Consider the following 22,350-nt stretch of genomic DNA (forward strand, 5'->3'; position numbering starts at 1 on the left):
TTTAGCCTTGGGTGAGAATGAGACTGTGGTCTTCTTTGGAGCTGTTTTAAATCACTCCAATTATTTGTTTCCGTCATAGCCAGAAGATTTGGAAACACAAGATGTCTTTTAAAACTCCAGCTAAAATGCTAATGTTTTACGTGATGTATATAGTATAGGGTTGGTGGAAAATTTCTTACGTTCCAAGGAAAAATCTGCTCCCTCGCAGAACTCACATTATAATGCAAAACCAATCTAGTCCAAAACGTGTATAGGGGTCAGATCCCTTCCTGGGAGTTTGGTGCTCAGGTGTGGATAAAAATATACATGCTGTTCACTAAGAATGAATGTGTAAGGAGATTCTAAGAATGAAGGGGAGATAAAAGGAGACTTAGAGATGGCAGAGAAATTAAATGAGTTCTTTGCATCTGTCTTCACGGCAGAAGACCTCGGGCAGATACCGCTGCCCGAACGGCCCCTCCTAACCGAGGAGTTAAGTCAGATAGAGGTTAAAAGAGAAGATGTTTCAGACCTCATTGATAAATTAAAGATCAATAAGTCACCGGGCCCTGATGGCATACACCCAAGGGTTATTAAGGAATTGAAGAATGAAGTTGCAGATCTCTTGACTAAGGTATGCAACTTGTCCCTCAAAATGGCCACGGTGCCAGAAGATTGGAGGATAGCAAATGTCACGCCTATTTTTAAAAAGGGAAAGAGGGGGGACCCGGGAAACTATAGGCCGGTCAGCCTAACATCTATACCGGGTAAGATGGTGGAATGCCTCATCAAAGATAGGATCTCAAAACACATAGACGAGCAGGCCTTGCTGAGGGAGAGTCAGCATGGCTTCTGTAAGGGTAAGTCTTGCCTCACAAACCTTATAGAATTCTTTGAAAAGGTCAACAGGCATGTGGATGCGGGAGAACCCGTGGACATTATATATCTGGACTTTCAGAAGGCGTTTGACACGGTCCCTCACCAAAGGCTACTGAAAAAACTCCACAGTCAGGGAATTAGAGGACAGGTCCTCTCGTGGATTGAGAACTGGTTGGAGGCCAGGAAGCAGAGAGTGGGTGTCAATGGGCAATTTTCACAATGGAGAGAGGTGAAAAGCGGTGTGCCCCAAGGATCTGTCCTGGGACCGGTGCTTTTCAACCTCTTCATAAATGACCTGGAGACAGGGTTGAGCAGTGAAGTGGCAAAGTTTGCAGACGACACCAAACTTTTCCGAGTGGTAAAGACCAGAAGTGATTGTGAGGAGCTCCAGAAGGATCTCTCCAGACTGGCAGAATGGGCAGCAAAATGGCAGATGCGCTTCAATGTCAGTAAGTGTAAAGTCATGCACATTGGGGCAAAAAATCAAAACTTTAGATATAGGCTGATGGGTTCTGAGCTGTCTGTGACAGATCAGGAGAGAGATCTTGGGGTGGTGGTGGACAGGTCGATGAAAGTGTCGACCCAATGTGCGGCGGCAGTGAAGAAGGCCAATTCTATGCTTGGGATCATTAGGAAGGGTATTGAGAACAAAACGGTTAGTATTATAATGCCGTTGTACAAATCGATGGTAAGGCCACACCTGGAGTATTGTGTCCAGTTCTGGTCGCCGCATCTCAAAAAAGACATAGTGGAAATGGAAAAGGTGCAAAAGAGAGCGACTAAGATGATTACGGGGCTGGGGCACCTTCCTTATGAGGAAAGGCTACGGCGTTTGGGCCTCTTCAGCCTAGAAAAGCGACGCTTGAGGGGGGACATGATTGAGACATACAAAATTATGCAGGGGATGGACAGAGTGGATAGGGAGATGCTCTTTACACTCTCACATAATACCAGAACCAGGGGACATCCACTAAAATTGAGTGTTGGGCGGGTTAGGACAGACAAAAGAAAATATTTCTTTACTCAGCGCGTGGTCGGTCTGTGGAACTCCTTGCCACAGGATGTGGTGCTGGCGTCTAGCCTAGACGCCTTTAAAAGGGGATTGGACGAGTTTCTGGAGGAAAAATCCATTATGGGGTACAAGCGATGATGTGTATGCGCAACCTCCTGATTTTAGGAATGGGTTAAGTCAGAATGCCAGATGTAGGGGAGAGCACCAGGATGAGGTCTCTTGTTACCTGGTGTGCTCCCTGGGGCATTTGGTGGGCCGCTGTGAGATACAGGAAGCTGGACTAGATGGGCCTATGGCCTGATCCAGTGGGGCTGTTCTTATGTTCTTATGTTCTTATGTTATGTTCTTATGTGTATACACTGTTTTTTGCTGTAGTGATTTTTAAAATGTACGTAAGCAACATGAGTGATGTAAGCATTCAGGCTTGGTGGTTCTTCATCCCCCTGTTTGGTCTGCGCAACAACTCTGTGAAGGAACTTAGGCTGAGAGACAGTAAGTGGCCCATGGATCAATCACAGTGGGATTTGAACCCAGATCTCCCCACCCTGGTCCAACATTCTAACCACCATACTACTCTGGCTGGTAGGACAAATCATAATAAATGTAGAAAGAATTTGAGAAGGGAGAGACAATTCTAATAACTCCTAGCCACTTCAGAAACGCTGGCAGGGAAAAGGGATAGAAACTGAATGAATGACATAAGTAAATGTAGTCAGCTTTTCCTATTTACTAGAATTATTGTGTGGGTCATGTGGTCGAACCCTGCTCATTATTGTCAATTCAGTGATTTTTAAAAATAGTCTTCTTGTTGCAAACATAAAATTCAAATAACATTGAAACTGTTATTTCAAGGGCTGAAACTGGAACCAGCTTGCTTGTACTTTGTTGGGGCTGGACTTACCTAACCCAAGGAGCAGCCTGCCCAATGGGCACAGGACCAGGAGAGGCTGGAAAGGCCCCAGCGGGCAGGGCAGGGCAGGGCAGGGCAGGGCATGGTATGGCTCATTGGCCCATTGAGTGGAGTGTGCCTGCACCTGAGGAGCAGCAAGGAGTGGCACGTGCTTACAGGAGCATTCCTGCCTCCCAGGAGAGAAGGCACAGGACCCACAGGCCGACCAGGCCAGGTGAGTGGAACCTGGAAGGGGGGAAGTGACCAGTCAGGGGAGTATAAGGAGCAGACCAGGGATGAGAAAGGGCTGGCAGCTGGCTGGAAGGCAGGCCCCAGAGTGAGGCTAGAGAAGGTGCTTAGGAGTAGGGTGCTGAAACCGTCCCCCTGCTCTGAGAACCAGGGGAGGTAAAGCAGGGCCTAGGAGAGGAAGGTAAAGGGGATAATTTGTACCCGGGCCAGGGTTAGAAAGGGGGCCCAGGAGCCAAAGGAGGGGGCCCAGAAAGTGTATAGACGCTCATGGGCACAGCTGCAGGGCTACAGCTGCTGCAGAAGTTCAGTTTGGTCCATTCTAGTGTCAGTCTAAATATGATTTTCTGTAATGAATTTTCCGTATTTCAAAGATTTTAGAGAGGAGTGTGTTTGGTTTTCCATATTACTTTCTTACTTTCCATATTACTAGCTGCCAGTGCTGCAAGGTCAGGTAGACCTGGGCTCTGCATCAAGAAGCCCTGGGCTCCAAAGACTATTGTGGCTGTCAGCAGCCTCCGCCTGCCCTATTTTGCCCCCCATTCTATCTGCCCCCATTGCACCTTTCTTTGGAAAGGGGCCCAAAAGAAACTTTGTACCCCCCCAATAAAATTCCTCTCATAGGCCCTAAGGTAAAGAAAGAAAATGACAACCCTGAGGGCACAAGCCAGATGGGTGTGGTCCTAGAGGCTCCATATAGTCTGCTGCCCTATAGAAGCGGGGACTCTGGTGATGGGCAGGAACCCAAGCCCCCCATTTCTTGGGCCCCTGTCATATTTTATCAGAAGACAAACAGAACAGATACATGCACATTGTAGTTATAAGTGCCAAAACCTGTAGCCGTGATCCAGCGATCTGCTACATCACAACCACAAACATGCACATCTATCCAAACCTGTATCTGTATCAGGGTCTAGCCAACTCCACAGCTCACCTGGAGAAAGCAAAGACAACAAATCCTTCTGCAATCTCCTGTGAGGGGAAAATGCCTCAAGGAAGGGACCATAGCTCAATAGTACAACCTATGTTTTGCATGCAGAAGGTTCCAGATTAAGTTCTCAGCATCTCCAAGCAGTTGGACTAGAAAAGGCCTCTGAGTCAGAGTCCCTGGTCAGAGTGGAAGATGGGTTAGAACAGGGGTCGGCAACCTTAAACTCTCAAAGAGCCATTTGGACCCATTTTCCGGAAAAAAGAAAATCTCAGGAGCCACAAAACCCTTTTGACATCTAAAATGAAGATAACACTGCATATATAGTTTGCGCTCCCCTCTCACAGGTCCGTTATATAATACACTCACCTCTTGTAGGTCACAGTTATATAATATACTCCCCTCTTATAGGTCCCACTAAAAATCAGGTCCAGACCCACAGTTGGAGAACAACTGTTTTCAATTGTGCACAGGTGAACTGCTTGTGAAGGATACTGTCATTCTTTACTGTCATTTACTTCTGTACTTCTGTAAATGCCTTTCCACACAATACTACCTCTGAACAAGACCACTTAGTATTACTTAACACTGTTCACAAAGGTGCTCCTGAACAAACAAGCTAAGAGTTCAAAACTGAATAAAATAAAAGGCATACTAACAGTGATTACTTCCCAACCATGAAATATGCTTTGGTGCTACATATACAGTATGTTACACATACAGTATACAAACATATACAGAATAACATCTGGTGCAGGGGTCTCCAAACCCCTTTCAAGTTTCCAAGTGAAGGAAATGGAGCAGTGAGAGTGTGAGTGAGTGATGGGGGGATGCTGAGTGGGGAGCTTGAAGGCTGTAATCCTGTGCACACTTTCCTGGGAGCAAGCACAATGGGACTTACTTCTGAGGAGACACACACAGGATTGTGCTCTAAGCTTGGAAGGAGAACAGAGCAGCTGCAGCCAACTGCTTGCTTTTGCCTTGGCTCCGTGGGGTCAGGGCTGCTTGTGGGAAGGGGGGTCATCAGGGTGTTCAAACCCCGTTTGTTTACGCGCCCTTCCCTACGCAGGCAGGCAGCTTGCGCTTTGGCTCAGGCGGGAGGGAATGTAGGGAGCTGCGCGGGTGCGCTTGGACTGGTGAGCAGCGGCTTTGTCATGGGAGGGGTGAGCCACTCCCCCCCACGGGTTGGCCCCACAGGGAGCTGCAGCAGAAGGCTGAAAGAGCCGCTTGCGGCTCCAGAATGGCAGATTGCCGACCCTAGGGTTAGAAAGACCATTGGTCTGAGAAATTCCTAGGTTAAATCATTTCCCCATTATGAACTTCAAACTGTATTTTAAATTCCTCTGACTGTAAGAAGTGGTTTGTGCTTTTTTAGTGAGAGCTGCTGAAGAGATTGTTAGCAGAGCTGTGGAAAACAACTCATTCACAGCAGAGTTGAGTTACACAAAGAGCTTTATATATATACTGCAAAAGAAGAATAAGAGAAGCAACAGGTCAAGGCTGCTGAGGCAGGGAGACATGAAACAACAAGACAAGAAAAGAAACTAATGAGAAGTCTAGTCAAAGTAGGAGACAACAATTTGAAAGCATTTAAAACTAGGAACTGAGAGAGGGCCCAATGCTATCCAACTTTCCAGCCCCCATGTGCAGCTGTAGGAGAGGGAACAAATGTTCCCTTACCTTGTGAAGGCTTCCATAACTACCCTCCCACCACAGGATGCAGCGTAAACCCCATTGGCACAACTACTCCAGGGTTGGAACGTTGGATAGGATTTGGCCCTAAGTGACTGTTCCTTCTACTGGTGGGGATGAACACACTCACTGTACCCATTGTACAGATGTACATTGAACCCATTGTACAGATCTAGTTCACATGCTGTCACTGTTCTAACAGAGATATTGCCAATTCATCTTCAGAGCATCTTGAATGCAATAATATTTGCGTCCAAGTGAAGCACCTTGCTGAATCACACAGTTGGGGAATGAAACTATTCTTTTCTGCTTAAGGCTACAGCTGTTTTTCAGATGTTGACCGAACAAGCGTATTTGAGTATGCGCTTTCTCTCGCTTGCTCACTTCAGCCTTTTGTTTATGAATATTTAAATATGATTAATACAAGAGAAAGTTCAAAAGATAAACTGAATGTATTCCTGCCAATGTAGATTTCATATTTAGCCACATTTAAAACAAAGTGGAATGTAAGCTTCATGCAAAAAGCATTCTGGATTCTGAGAATATGGGGGCTGAATTATTTAGGTAGCTTGAGAGAAGAATGCCATTCTTACAGAAATGTTGCATGTATTATTTCTGAGTTTCCATTTGACTCACAACTTAAACAGTGTTAATCCTATGCACATCATCATGCTGAATTTCTTTTGAGCAATGAATGGTGACAAAACTACATATAAGCTAAACGGTGTAATTGGAAACACAGCTATGGTACATTAGTGATATACTCCATCTGCATCCTCAAAATCCTCTTCCTTGGTTCTTTATTTGATCATACATTTTTCTGGTAGATACCGAGTGCCAAACCCAAAACAATGATTTTTCCTTTTTGTTCAACAACAAAATGAAATGGAACACACTATAAGATGTTGCAAGTTTGCCCTTCTATGCTGTTCTGCTCATTAGTTGAGAATGTCATTGTGTTTTTGTTACATAACATACTTTCCCTTTACTTTTTTCCCTTTAGGTTTATGGTTAAGGATTTCTCTGCATATGCGTCTATCCATCTGTCCAACCGCATCCTAAGGGACCCACAGTGAAAGAGGGAGAGAGAGAGAAAATCTGTTTTATGTCTGTACAAGTTATTCCTCATCTACTCTTCCCTGTCCCACAGTGTAACTAAAAACCTATTAATTTAAGCGCTGCAGTATGTATTCCAATCCATGCTCCCTGGGAATACCCCCTCCCCTTCATTCTTGACCACATTGTGCATGCAGGGCTGGAGAAGCTAAAACACCCAATTCAGTTCTTGGCAGATCACCATCTTCTCTGAGGTTCTCTGTGCGTTTGGGATCCTTTGTGGTGAACTCGGCAGTTTTGACAGGGATATTTGCGGTAGGCACTTCATAGCTTGAAGGTGACAAAATGAGTAAAAATTAAATCTGTTCAGAAAGATTTTTATAAGCAACTGATCCATTTTATATTTCATTTTCCTGTAAGAGAAGAATTTTCCAGTACAGGCTAAATTTATCTTTGGAAACTGGTTCCTTGCTCTCCTTATTTATTTATTTATTTATTTATTTTTATGTGGCTGGGGGTTCATGTAGATGATTTTTGATGTGGTTAAGTTACACATGTAACTGTAACCTGACGGCCTTTTTTAAATTGGAACCGTCTCTTTGTAGAAAAGTGCCCGAGGGAAGGTGCAGCTGATAGAGCTTAGTGCAGAAGGAGCCCCCATCAGGTAGAGAATCAACTGCAAACAACCTTGACCAATTGGGTGTTCCAAGCTCCTTTAAGGAGCTGCCTCGCCAACTGCCCAGTTGCCCAAGATCCCATACTTGACTGCTCCCAGCACAGAAGACAGCAATGGCCTCTTTGAGAGATGGTAGGAGTGACCGTGATAGCCACATTTAGCTAAGGAGGTGGAGATTGCAGCACCACCATATAAGGATCCACTCACTTCTTTGGAGATGGTTGGGGCATATTGTCTGCCTAGGATGTGTTCACTGTATAGATCTTATCCCTTGCCTCTTGCTTTTGCTATTGGCCGTTCTCTGGCTATGGCTCCAGGTTCAATTTACAACAGGTTGCTACATCCAGCTCTCCCAGATTCAGCAGCACTGACTGGTCAAATCCGGACAGCTCCTGTTGGTCGGACTCTCATTATAGTAACTTACTGCAAACGAAGGAGATCTTTGACCTGCAGGAAGACAGGCATCAGGGGGAAAAAGAGAAGCCCCCCCCCCAGCTGCCAGTGATTGCGCATTGATATCCTTGCTGGTGGCACTGGAGCACATGACACCATCACAGGGCATCTGCCATGATCCAGGTATTTCCACTTGGATCCTGCCAGCTTCAATGTGCTTTCTGCCAGCAGAGTCCAACAGATAGGTTGCTGGCGTGCCCCAAGAAGTTCCTAAGAAGTTTACAGCCAAATCCTAACTGAAGCAAATGAACAGTTCCATGCAGATTTCGGTCCATCTAAGCCCATACACTTTAATTAGTTTAGATCAGGGCTGTCCAAACTTTTTGGCAGGAGGGCCACATCATCTCTCAGACACTGTGTCAGGGGCTGGGAAAAACAGAATTAATTTACATTTCAAATTTGAATAAATTTACATAAATGAGATGGAATTTATATGAATGAATGAGTCTGGTCCAACAAGAAGCTGACAGAACATACCAAGATCCAGGTCTACAGAGCTTGCGTCCTGAGTACACTTCTGTACTGCAGCGAGTCATGGACTCTTCGCTCACAACAGGAGAGGAAACTGAACACTTTCCACATGCGCTGCCTCCGACGCATTCTCGGCATCACCTGGCAGGACAAAGTTCCAAACAACACAGTCCTGGAATGAGCTGGAATCCCTAGCATGTATGGACTGCTGAAACAGAGATGCCTGCGTTGGCTCGGTCATGTTGTGAGAATGGATGATGGCTGGATCCCAAAAGATCTCCTCTATGGAGAACTCATGCAAGGAAAGCGCCCTACAGGTAGACCACAGCTGCGATACAAGGACATCTGCAAGAGGGATCTGAAGGCCTTGGGGATGGACCTCAACAAGTGGGAAACCCTGGCCTCTGAGCGGCCCGCTTGGAGGCAGGCTGTGCAGCATGGCCTTTCCCAGTTTGAAGAGACACTTGGCCAACAGTCTGAGGCAAAGAGGCAAAGAAGGAAGGCCCATAGCCAGGGAGACACACCAGGGACAGACTACACTTGCTCCCGGTGTGGAAGGGATTGTCACTCCCGGATTGGCCTTTTCAGCCACACTAGACGCTGTGCCACAATCACCTTTCAGAGTGCGATACCATAGTCTTTCGAGACTGAAGGTTGCCAAAACAATACAAAGAAGGTCTTGCAATAGCTCAAGGCCTATAAAAGGCCTTGCACAAAGCAAGGCCAGCCTTCCTTTGCTACTGCTGCTGCATCACAGATGTGAAACAGCAAGCAGTGGAGGGAGCCTTTGTCCCACAGCTCACGTGAGAGGTCGAACAGTTGGCTGTCATGCTGAGAGCAGTTGCATCAGGCCAGCGTGGGCTCCAGCAAGTCTCTGGGGGGAGCCAGAGGCTCATTGGAGACTGGGGCCTCCCTGAGGGCTGAATTGGGAGTTCTCAAGGGCCGCAAATGGCCGCAGGGCCGGGGTTTGGGCATCCCTGGTTTAGACCACAATCCTATGCAACTTTCCAGCACAGATGCAGTCACAATGCAGCCCTGAGCTAAGGGAATAAACATTCCCTTACCTTTAGGAGGCTTCTAAGACTTCTTCCCTATTGTAGGATGCAGTGCACGTCCCATTGGCACAGTTACATCAGGGCTGGAAAATTAGTTAGGATTGGGCCCTTAACCACAGCTAACAGTGCCTAAGATTTTATTTATTTATATTTGATTTATACTTCGGCTTTCTCCCCGAAGGGCACCCAAGGTGGCTAACAATCAGTACATTAAAATTCCATTTTTAATACAAATTGCAGACTGGGCTGCAAATGTTGCCCCCACCCTCTGGCTTTTTACCAAACTGCAGACAAACCTTTTTTTAAATAACCACTCTACTCCCTACTACTGCTGGTTTTTCTTTTACTGCTATATTGTTGTTGGCAACCTTCAGTCTCGAAAGACTATGGTATTGCACTCTGAAAGGTGGTTCTGGAACACCATCTAGTGTGGCTGAAAAGGCCGATTCGGGAGTGACAATCCCTTCCACACCGGGAGCAAGTGCAGTCTGTCCCTGGTGTGTCTCCCTGGCTATGGGCCTTCCTTCTTTGCCTCTTTGCCTCAGACTGTTGGCCAAGTGTCTCTTCAAACTGGGAAAGGCCATGCTGCACAGCCTGCCTCCAAGCAGGCTACTCAGAGGCCAGGGTTTCCCACCTGTTGAGGTCCACTCCTAAGGCCTTCAGTTCCCTCTTGCAGATGTCCTTGTATAGTACTTATTTATTTGAGCATACAGATTCAGGAAATACAATCTTGATTCCAACATTATCAGATTCTGATAGGATTAGTTCTGATTTTCCACTGGAGGGACTGGCAGCCCAATCCTATCCACACTTTCCTGGGAATAAGCCCCATTGATTCAATGGGACTTACTTCTGAGGAGACATGCATAGGATTGGACTGTAACTCTGCGGTAGAGCACATGTTCTGGCATGCAAATAGCCCCATGTTTAATGCCTGGCATTTCAAGGTAGAGCTGAGAAGACCCCTGGGGAACCCGCTGTTATTCAGTGCAGACAATGAACCAGACAGACCAATGATCTGAGTCAGTTTCTTATGTTCTCTCAAACATTTCAGGTCATGTTGATCCCTAAAATCCAGGACATGAAATTCAGCCAAGAAGGGTTCCCTCATATTTTCCCTGTACTGTGTATACAGAACAACCTGAAAGCTTCTTCTTAAAGTGGCATCTTTAGTTATGCAGCTTTGTTTATGAAGCAATAAGTTTACCTCAATTATTTATTTTAATTCTCCACTCAAAATAAGGTGGAGTGAAGAAAGGGAAGAAGTCACGTAGCTCAATTAAAGAGGAAATATAAAAATTCCTTTCGTCAAACCAGAGGCTCTCCTTTGGCTAATAACAAACAGGCATGTCTGGAACAAAATGGCCACTGAGCAACGAGATTGCCCCTGCTCCAATAGTCCACAGACTTGTAGCTGCAGTTGTTATATAAAGCAGCTGTTGAACTCTTGCGCAATTGGACAGGGTCACTTCAGTGCAAGGAAACTTGGTGCTGCTTCTTCTAAAGCAGGGGTCTCTAAACTTTTTGGCTAGAGGGCCACACCAAATTTCTGGAACAGTGTTGAGGGCTGAAAAAAAAATAAATGTTAAATATAAAATTTAAATAAATACATCAGGATTTCTCCAAGCACCAACACACGCCACCAAATAAAGCACACACTCAAATGGGCCCCCATTCCCCTACATCCCTGAGTCTCAGAATACACTCTGGACATGACCGGAGCACAGCTTGGTCGTGTTCAATTGATGGGCCAGAGGCTCTCAGTGGGCCAGAGGCTGGCCACGGGCTGGATAGAGGCTCGCCTTGAGCCACATCTGGCCCCCAGGCTGGGGTTTGGAGACTCCTGTTCTAAAACAACTTCCTATGTTAAACAAATGGGGTTGAGCAGAACAACCAAAAGGCACTGGATGCAGCCCCTTTTGCACTCTGTTAGCCACACTCTGGTAACTTTTGGGTTAGATTACTGCAATGTGTTGTTTGTTGGGCTGCCTTTGAAGACGGTAACTGGAGTTAGTTCATAATATAACTTCTAGACTGCTAACTGGGACTAGGCATTAGGAAGACATCTCACTAAGTACACTGGCTCCTGATCCATTTCTGGATGCTGTCCAAGTGCTGGTGCTAACCTCAAAAGTTCTATGCCATTTGGAATATTGGTACCTGAAGGATCACCTTCTCCACCATAAATATGCTCTTGCATTCAGGGGAAAGGCCAAGGTATGTGGAGAGAGGGCCATTTTTACTCCATTATGAAAAAGCCAAAATGGATTCAACAATGCATCCTGGATTCCTTATGATAAGGACAATTTTAGGGTACTTCAATGGCACATGGGTCATAATTTCTATTTATTTAAAGGATTTATGTACTGCTTTCCAACAATATAGAAGAAGAGGTAGAACCTCATTATCTGCGAGGGTTCCGTCCCTGGACTCCTGATGGATGCCGAATTCCGCGTGATATCAAACACACAAATTTTGGGATTCACTGAGCTCCAAACACAAGAAGAGCCTTGCTCCAGTTGCGTCCGAAACTGTTCTGTGGCCTGTGGAGGCTGCGCGTGCTTTCGGTTTTTGGCTGAAAATTGGAAGTGCCCACCTAGGACCCCCAGAAGTCTTTCTGAGGTCTATGGAGGCTGCATGTGGCCTCCACGGGCCTCAGGATTGCCTCTGGAGGTGACAGGAACATGGCTCTGGACACCTCCGGAGGCTTCAGGTTGGACTGAATGTGGCTCAGGGCAGGTCTGGAAGACCCACATTGAGCCAAATCTGTGGATCAACAGCTGAGGTTTCTACCAAATTTATAAGTAACAAAAAACATTTGACTGGCATTAAAATATATAAGCAGATTGTGCTTATATATTAATATCACCATAACAATTTTGAAATTGAAAGATCTGAGAAAATTTTTTTTAAAAGCCATCACCAGAATTGGTGTGGAAATGAGAAAGGAATAGGAATCAGGTGAGGTTTCCTAGGAGAGCACTCCCCAAATGGGGCACTATAGCACCAAGAAGTGCCTTCTTCATTGATGGTCATGTCACATCAAATGACTCTGAAGACAAGGCTGCTTCTGTGCCAGTGCTGGGAATAGGGTGAGGTGAGTCTTGCAGATATCTCCTTGCAGGTTCAAAGCACATGGTAGCAGTTATATATACGTAAACAAAACAAATTCTGTTCCCATCTCAAGGCATCCTTCTACTAGACTAGCCTACAGAAAGTTAGCATAGTCTTGTGGGTTAAGGGCAGATCTAGACACAATAGTGGCAGGCCATACCTTCATGGAAAGAAGGAAGGACAAACCCTTTCACTTTATTGGTTGTTTTATCTAAAAAAATAAAAATGCTTCATGGAGCACAAAGGGCAGCATACACTCCAGCCCTATTCGGGGCAAGCTCCAACTGCAAATGAGGCAATCAGCAAGATTGAAACCCAAACCCTGTACATGGACACAAGATGCAAACATTTTTGGAATAGCACGTAGTTTTGGACATGCCTCAAATCTTCCCAGAAACACAACAGGAAAAGGCGATGAAGAAAAGGATGAAAAAGAACAGGAGCTGTTCTGTATAAATATATTGAATGTTCTCCAAACAAGTTTGTATAGTTTGCAGAATTAAATTCTTGTGGGTTTTCTATTCTACTTATGAGTGCCTCCTCTCTTGTGGGCCCAGTAAGTTCTCATTTTGAGTTAATTCTAATGTTTCCGCCATATTTTTCACATTACGAAACATAAATGTTTTCCCGCTTTCCAGCCTGCACCAGCTTTTCAGTAGACTTGTTTTGTTTTCAAACTTTTACTTTTCATCATTCATGATTAGCCGAGCACTGCGCATATAGATGGATGTTCAAGCTGGATGACTAGGCTGGGATCCAAAGCACAGCGCAATTTGTTCAATACACCCAAGGGGACTTTGGGATTAGGCTTCTCAAATAGCAGCCTACAAGCTGCATGGAAAACCACTTTTGAAACTAAGGCAACTTTTAAAAGCAGTTCCTGATATGGCATGGAGACTCTGCTGTCCAAAAATCCCTTGACAACAACACAGTCATTTAGCAGATAAACCTGTTCTGTATATTGATCAGCTGTCAGATGCCTATACCGTATTCTGCATGCCTCAGACAACTTCTAGAGAGTTCCACATAGGTTTCTGACTGTCTCTAATGAGAGTTTGCTATGGGGATGATGTCAGTGATCAAGCCTGTGATATCATATATCAGAAATTTTGTGATCAAATTGCAGAAATTTTCCCCCATGGTCTGGCAAGTTATTTCAGACTTTGAGGATCATTTAAGAAGTGCTGTATGAGAAAAAAAGCACAGCTGTTCCATAAAAATATTTATGATTAGCAACGTCAGTGTGTTCCCTTATCAGCATTTTAGATTTAGAAGTCTAGCACCCCTCTCCCTGACTTCTCGTTATCTATGTGAAGGGAATTTTTTCCCCCATATGGAGGAGCATTCAGTGAATCATGTGAAACTTGACCTAAAAGTCTGAAGTGGTTCAGCCTAGACACAGTTTTCCCATCTCAAGGAGCACTAGGCCTACCTGAGTGTGTCTTGTTCCAGAAGTTCAGGTCACCTCCCTAAAACTAATCTTCAGTACATGTCACTTCTCAAATTGCTTGAATATTACCCCATCCTGAAGAGCTGATCTTTTGTTTTTCACATATTAGTTTATTTAAAATACATATTCACCACCTTTCTGTCCCACTGATTAAAGGAACCACCATGATGGCCTAATCTGTAGAACAGCCATTTTCAACCACTGTGCTGTGGCACACTGGTGTGTCGCAAGTGGTTCACAGGTGTGCCACAGGAATTTGAGGGAAGGTCATTTATTAGTAGGACCAATGGGATGTGAGATCCCACAGGCAGCATGGTGTGCCTTGTCAATTGTCAAAATCCTGATGGTGTGCCTTGACGATTTTAATGCCTTGTCAATGTGCCACTAGATGAAAAAGGTTGAAAATCACTGCAGTAGAATAATAAAAACAAACAGTTTAAAATAATATTAACAACCTGATATGTCAAAACAAATTCAAAAGCAAACCCTGGGTGAGGGGGGGCACAGCAGCATACATTGATTGATTGATTGATTGATTGATTGATTGATTGATTGATTGATTGATTGATTGATTGATTTTCCACGAAGATTCTAATCAAAGGTGAAACAAACCAGTGGGCTAAAAATTCTAATCCCTTAACTCTGTATCTGTCGGATCTTTGTTCTTTTGCCAGAATGAAGAAGATGGTAGAAGATATTTTGTACTTATTCTGGTTCTGTTTGACTGGTTGTTGAGTGTTCTAGTGGTTATGACTGGTTTTCTGTTATTAGGGTTTCGGCTCTTTACTGTTTGCCATTGTGTTTTCTGTGTTAATTATGAGTTCTGTTTTTATTTCAGTGAATGTCAGCTGCTTTCTGCTGCTGCATGGTAAGAAATGCAGATCACAAGTTCTAAGAAACAGCCCAAATATATTTTTAGATAACTGGGACTTGCTTTTATTGAATTTGGTGGAAGGCATTTGGTGGAAGGTATGCATATCCTCATTTTTTGCTCTTATAACAGATGGGCACAAATAATTGATATAAATTCTTATTGAAGACCTCCCCGCTTTCCCAGAATTGTTCAGGAATGTGCCTTGGTGGTTACATTTGCTGTTAAATGGAACGTATGCTACATTTGGTTATGTGCTGCAATCACTTGAGTTCCTGTGGGTTTGCTTTTGAAATGCAGTGTGCTTCTGAAGAACTGAAGGAATCTCTGTTTTGCAACAACTTCTGAAAAAGGGCAGCATGTGTGAGGCCCATATGGGAATTTGCTGGACTTTAGAGAAAAGGAAAAGGATAGTGGGCTGCTAAATTTTTCATAGGAGCAAAGAACATAAGAACAGCCCCACTGGATAAGGCCATAGGCCCATCTAGTCCAGCTTCCTGTATCTCACAGTGGCCCACCAAATGCCCCAGGGAGCACACTAGATAACAAGAGACCTCATTCTGGTGCCCTCCCTTGCATCTGGCATTCTGACATAGCCCATTTCTAAAATCAGGAGGTTGCACATACACACCATGGCTTGTAACCCAGAATGGATTTTTCCTCCAGAAACTTGTCCAATTCCCTTTTAAAGGCATCCAGGTCAGATGCCGTCACCACATCCTGTGGCAAGGAGTTCCACAGACCAACCACACGCCGAGTAAAGAAATATTTTCTTTTGTCTGTTCTAACTCTCCCAACACTCAATTTTAGTGGATGTCCCCTGAAATTTCTCATTTCCATCTTTCCATACCCACTGAAAATGGGGGAGGGGACGCCTTGTAGGAATCATACCTTGAGAGGATCACTTGACAATGCCAACTGGGAGAGCTATACACTGAAAGCTCTACCTGCAGATATGTCTTTCATTTGATGTTGCCCAGTGGCATTCCCTCCCAAATGGCCAACTGAAAGGGGGATGGACCAAGCTCCCCAAAGTGTATATAAGGGCAAACTTCTCCTAGCCATGCAGGGTGGGGAGCTGGAGCTGTCTTACAATCACAGCCGAATTGCATTACTGAACTATTTGAAAGATTGCTGCAGAAACGTCCTTTGTCAATAAACCCAGTTTTGTGGGAAGAGATGAACTGTCCCTACTTCAGTCCTGCCCTAAACTTGGTGGGGCCCCATGTATTAAAAGGGAATGTCCCTAATCCCTCAAGACCTTGCAGAGAGTGAGGTTGTGGCAAGCTAGGTACTGGTGGTGGCAAAAAAACAACCAGATGGGTCATCATTCGGCATCTTGGGGGCCTGCTTCAGAAACTACAAGACCACCACGAACAGGAGCTCCTGTCTTCTGTGACTTCCATAGACTCTTGAAAATGTCTGTGAGTCTAGTTACTATATGTTATGGTATATCTGTAGTGTGGCCAATAAGAACCCATCGTCTTATCCACCAGAACTCTGCTTTAGCTGTCCTGAAGACAGTAGTTCCCATGTGCTAACTTGTGTTCTGCCTTCATCTTCCTGGGTTTCTAAAACAATTTTAAAGAGAACTACCACATGTCCTCTTGTGAACCTCCAATTAGTTTAGCTTGCTGGCTTGGTGAATTGGGATATAGCAAACCTAGCCACCACCAGTACTGCAAGGCAGTACCACCTCCACATTGCCCCTTCCATCAGTCTCATTCAGTTCAAGCCACAGACTGAGATGAGCAACATTCACTGCAGCAAGTTGCCCTTAGGACTGCATCTTCAGCATTTATGTGATGGCGTTTGCAACACGAGATTCTGAAAGCTAGTCTGTCAATGTACTCAGCTTTTACAGCAATGTCCTGGGAGATCGTTTATTGCTCACAGTCTGCTTGGAACCGTATCTTTGGATGCTCTCTAGTCTTCAAAGCACTGTGGAATGTGTGGGCCTATTCTCTCACTTCCTGCTTCCTCAGGGTGTTTGCCACTCAGATTAACAGCTATGCTTTAGGAGCTGAGGAGGAAGTAATTTGCCTAATGGGGGGAACAGCTTGCCTTTGCCTGTAAACACACAGAATTGTTGCATCTCAAGAGACTGGAAGGCATCGAAGGTGAATGCAATCAGGCTTAGTTTACTAGGTTTACTAGGTTTGCAGACAAGATCATGCTGTGCAGAGGCTCCAGAACTAAGAACAGTGCATAGATTTTCCAGGTGCCCATAAACATATGCACACTCTGAACAAATAAGCCAGACACCGAAGGTGACAGGCAAGAACTGATATCTGGCGAGTTTGTAAAGTGAGGTCTGAAAAGAGGCATACAAAGTCCATACAATCCATTTGGTAGGTGCTGTGGACAAAATTATGTCACCTACACATTTGAACTTGAAATGTACATGGGGGGATCACATGTATCATTGATCTAAAATAATAGTACTTACGTAAAGGTCTGTCTGTCTGCATTCCTATCTCCTCTGTCGCTAAATGGAGAATTGCTCGGAGTTCAAAAGTCCTTGATAGGCTCTGACTGATAAGACTTAATCGGGTCCATTGATAAACTGCTTGTGTCCATCTTGAAAGTAGCCATCTTTAATTCAGGGCTCATCCACGTGGTTGAAAGAATCTTGTGTGATGCAGCCCTTATGGGACTGTACCACTGCAGACAAGATTGCATGTTGTTCTGCATAAAAAATGCTCCCACATCAGGGAGATGCTTAGACAAAAACTTTTCTCTGTGATATGCATGCAATTTTATTGATTGGTTTTTTAAAACCACCTTTCCTTTAAAAAATGTTCTAGGTAGCATAATAAACCAGAACTAGTTAAAACAATAAAAGCAGTTAAAGTGATAAAAGGGGGGGAAAGGGTAAATCACAGATAGACTACCCCTCTTTCGGACCCTTCCCCAGTCCTCAGGTTGCTTGTCCCTAGAAGTGACACATTTTTGCCCAGCCCACATTATTAATCTATTTGAAATAATTACTGTGGTCCATTTAAACGGAATCCACTTCTCTCATTTATTACTGTGCATTTGTGGGCAATGTACCACAAATTTTGAGCAAAGCATAACTGTGCAACTCTGATTCTTCATTTATAAACTGGGAACAATCATTGCCTACTTGTAGGTTGCTAGGAATACAAAGATGAAAATTGTTCATATCTCTGCACACCGAAATTGCAGTAGAAATACATAAGAGTTGTACATCTTCTCTCCTTTATCCGTAATGTAATGTCCTTTACTAACAGCCCAGACCTAACTAAATTCCCATGTAGCGATGCAGCAGCACCAGCATAGGCTGCACTGCATACCGCATGGGAGTTTTGGCTACTGGAGATCACCTCAAGGTAAGGGGATATTTCAGTGGTGCAGCTAATGATCATGTAGCCCAGTGCCAAGCTCAAAATGTTGCCCTGGAAGTGATGTCACAACTGGAAGTGACGTCATGCCCAGGGTTTTGAAAAAGTGAAAATTGGGAAGAACTCACCTCCCCCGCCCCCAGCAGCTCACCACCCACTTGCTCTACTGCCTCCCTCCAGTCAGTGGCTTAGCTAAGGCATCTATCTACTACCTGGGGCCAAAAAAGATTTGTAGCCCCCCCAGACAAAATCAAATTTAATTAAGTAAATAAATAAAAAGTGTGCCCCTGATTGGTTCAAGACACTGTACTGGGGTGAAGAGGGATGGTTATTCTCCCCCTGCTAAATATAAGAAGGGCACCACTTGAAAAAGTGCCTTTTCACCCAGTTAGCAGGGGTAACTGTATTGTGATTCATGGAAATGAGAGCTGACTCATATTAACACCTTATTGGTTTCATGTTGTATCATGATAACATGTAATTGCAACATGTCAATAATATAATAACATCTCATTGGCTCTCAGAACAAGCAGTTTCATAGGTCAGTTTTGAGTCAAGAAAATCCATTTTTTGTTCCGTAAGGCAGTTTTGTTTTCATTTTCTGGTTAATTGGTCATAACTTTTGATAGAATACAGATATTCCAATGCAGTTTGTTTCATTGTATTCTGCATTAAATTACCTTTCCAATGATATATAACATGATGGTATTATTCATACATACCAAGATTTTCACAATTTTGGTAACTAGTGTCCATGCTCAGTTTGATGCCCCCCTAAAGCTTGATGCCCGGTGCAACTGCTACCCCCTTCACCCCCTTAGCTACGCCACTGGGATATTTGTCCCCTTGCTCTGGGTTTAACCCCAGTAGCCAGAACAGGTCAGCTCAGACTTGTGCTAACTTTATAACTGGCATAAGTCTGCATTGATCCGTATCAGCAGATCAGGCCTGGGAAGTAGCAGGACAATAAGATATGGCATATGCCTGTGTTGCTGATCCCACCTTCTCCCAGGCCCAATCTGTCCACCCCTGCCCCGTCATACCCCCTCTCTTGCCCTCCCCTCACCCCTGCCAGACTTACCTGCTCTGGCATCCCTCTGTGCACCAGCATCCACCACCAGCGGGAAGCTGTGCTGTCGGGCAAAGTGCTTTATGTTGTTTTTGTGACAGGACATGCTGGTGGAGCACATGCTCTGCTGGCGCAAGTGGAGTTGGGTAATAGGATTGAGCTAGAAATCATATGTGAGAGTACAACTATGAGTTGGTGAGCAGCTTTTCATTCCACACACCAACTTGGCCTGCCTCACAATATTTGTTTCATAATATATACTTTCACATACTGAAATGAAAACAGATGTTGTGAAAGACTGACCTTCATGAATATACTAGAGAAGAGTTGTTCACTCGCCAAGGATGGAGCATAATTCTCTGAGATAACTGCTCCTTTAATTATGACTTGATGTCCCCAGGTTTAGCATGTATGATTTAACAACAAGAAATACTAGAAGCTGGATTTGCTCTCCCAAGTGATCTTTAAGCCCATTACAAACCATGTAGGTCAGCATACTACAATCTCGGTGTCTGTAATTGTGACTAATGCTTATTTTACATCCAGAACTGCATGGGCCAAACATTTGTACATTAACCAATTTGGCAACTATTTCTGATAGTAATATATTTTGCTCGCCAAGAAACAACCTTACTCTTTGTACAGTATTGTACTGTAAGAATAGAATTCTCTGAAGTGCTTGCATTGCCAGTTCTTATTAGAAATATCACTGAAGAGAGATCCAAGCTTGCAATTAATTTCAAAAGGAACAATAAAAACCCCATGGCTGAAAAATATTCTAGTGCTTCCAATAATGGCACATCCACAAAATGTTCCAATGTTTTCAGACTCCTTGACTTTCTGCCGGGATTTGTAGCATAACATTCTAATTATAAGAAATACCTTCTTGTCAGAGAATACAGTAATTACTATTTATTTAGGCTGTAGTTATCAATATTGCTTCAGCTGTTGAGTATGCTGATCACCCTTGGTGCTGTCTGACACAAGTAGCTGCAGTGTTTGTTTACTGCACTGTTTGAAAGAGGGTTGCTCAGAGCAAAACATGCATGAGGAGGCCAATGGCTGGACATGTGACCACTCTAGAGAGGTCTCACAGCCCAGTCCTAACCAGCTTTCCAGCATTAATGCGTGCTAAGAGAACAAATGTTCCCTTACCTTGAGGACGCCTCCATGATTACCCCCCCCTCCACTACAGGATGCAGTGTGCATCTCATTGGCATGGCAGCATTATCACTGAAAAACTAGTTAGGATTGAGCTGTCAGCGATTATTATTATTTATTAATGTTATTATTTACTATTAATACCACCAGATGTTTGGACTGGGATTTTTGGGTGCTCACTACTTTGAACTCTACCCAAAAGTTTAACTGGTGAGCTATCATTGTATAATTAGTGTTCCTAATAGTGCACCTGGTTGCACTTGTTCAACTGTCAGCTTGTCAATGTCTGTACTGGCCAGATATTTCTTAAGGGCCGTGGGGATTGCACCTAATGCACCAACAACAATGAGGTTGTTGTTGTTTTGTTTCCCCAGAGGCACTGTATTTCAATTTCCAGGTCTTTGTATTTTGTGATCTTTTCCATGGGTTTCTCCTTGATTTGATTATCTCCTGGAATAACCACATCAATAAGCAATACTTGTTTCTCCTCAACCTTATCATTATGAATATGATCATTATCAATATTATTATGAATATTTATGTACATATTTTCAACCAAAAAAAATCACAAAATTTTACATGGTTTAATGAATAAATGCTTCAGTGTTTAAAAAGGGTTCACAATCTTAAAAGATGCAAACAAAACAAAACTGGTACCTTTCAGTAATCATGGAAGTCCCTTGTATAATGTATAAATGAACAGACTGGAAAGCTTCAAAAGGGAATGGGGAATTAAATTCCCTTTCCCATCTGTAAGCCTCCTGCCCCACAATGCCTCTCCTTGGATAAAATTGCTGGCACAAGTCCAAGGAAAGGGGACAAATATTGTGAATGAGAACATTTTGGGTACTACGTAGATACAAATATATTTTGGATAGTGACTTACAGACACTCCCCCCTTCCACAGCTGATCTTAAATGTGTCCAGTTAAGGGAGGTAAATTTAAAGGATGTCTTCTGGTCATCTGAAATTAATATGATTTCTAAAAGAACCCATTGGAATTGGAGAGTCCTCTAGGCCCTCTTACACTTCTGATAATGGACAAGCTGAAGTCAGTGCCTTCCTTTTCTCCCCTTATCTATCCCATGACAGGGCCAAAATTAGTAGACAGTGCTGCCACTCTGAGGACAGAGCAAATCAGAAAGATACAATCCTCAAAAGCCCCCTTCTCAGTTAACATAAATAATTCCCCAAAAATATATCCAGTAGCATGTAAGCAAAGCATGTAAGCAGGACTGGGGAGAGGCTCTGATCACATTAAAATAATAACAGGCAGGTAAAGTGTTAAAGCATAATGAGTTTATTTAAAATGTTGAGGATGGGGCAGATAATATCAAAAGGAAAAGTAAAACAAGCAGGATTGGAAAATGGTTTAGGCATTGGTGGTCCCAAGTACAGATCTTAGCAAAAATACAAAGTGGCAATTATAGGCAACTAAGGGTGCAATCCTATCCTGCGCTGAAACAGGCAAGCCAAGAGACTTGTGTTGTATCCAGCGCAGGATAGGGGCCAGAACTGGCTCAGCCAGAGGAAAGGGGAAACTTTTCCCCTTACCCCTGGGTAAGGGCCGCTGGCACCTATGGGTCTCTTCAGAGTTGCACTACCTCTTGAAGCCGCTCTGTTCTCCCCAGGAATGGGGTTTGGGTTCTGGCATAACTGCCAGATCCCAGCCCCGCCTCCCACTCCCTGCCTGCCCACCTCTGGGGTCACTCAACACCCGCCCTTTCCCCGCCCAGGAACGCCTCCCTCCGCCTCCTCCCTGCCTACCTTTCTGCTTGCGTTGGGCCAGCTGAGCCAATGCAAACCTCAGAAAGGAAGCCGACACAGAGGCTTGTGTCAGCCAATGCAGGCCAGCACTTCTCTGAATGCTGGCCTGGCTTCCTCTCGAGGAGGTGCAAACGTGCCTTAGGGCATGTTTGTGACCCTCCTGGGCCGGCGCAAGGGACGTGTCGGCCCAAGGGGTTAAACTAATTCTTTAACCAGT

General features: G+C 44.3%; 1 protein-coding gene across 1 annotated transcript in view; it reads right to left on the reverse strand.

Moving 5' to 3' along the window:
- Window positions 1–6,851: 6,851 nt before the first annotated feature.
- THBS2 (thrombospondin 2) overlaps window positions 6,852–22,350 on the reverse strand; it is a 67,463-nt gene continuing 51,964 nt past the window's right edge. Inside the window, exons 21-23 of the mRNA XM_066623007.1 lie at window positions 12,611–12,661; window positions 11,704–11,911; window positions 6,852–7,011 (exon numbers count right to left, since the gene is read on the reverse strand). Of these exons, the coding sequence (XP_066479104.1) occupies window positions 6,852–7,011; window positions 11,704–11,911; window positions 12,611–12,661 (419 nt within the window). The remainder of the gene's footprint in view (window positions 7,012–11,703; window positions 11,912–12,610; window positions 12,662–22,350) is intronic.

The sequence above is a fragment of the Tiliqua scincoides genome, chromosome 1 (genome assembly GCF_035046505.1).
Source record: "Tiliqua scincoides isolate rTilSci1 chromosome 1, rTilSci1.hap2, whole genome shotgun sequence".
Classification (NCBI taxonomy): Eukaryota; Metazoa; Chordata; class Lepidosauria; order Squamata; family Scincidae; genus Tiliqua; species Tiliqua scincoides.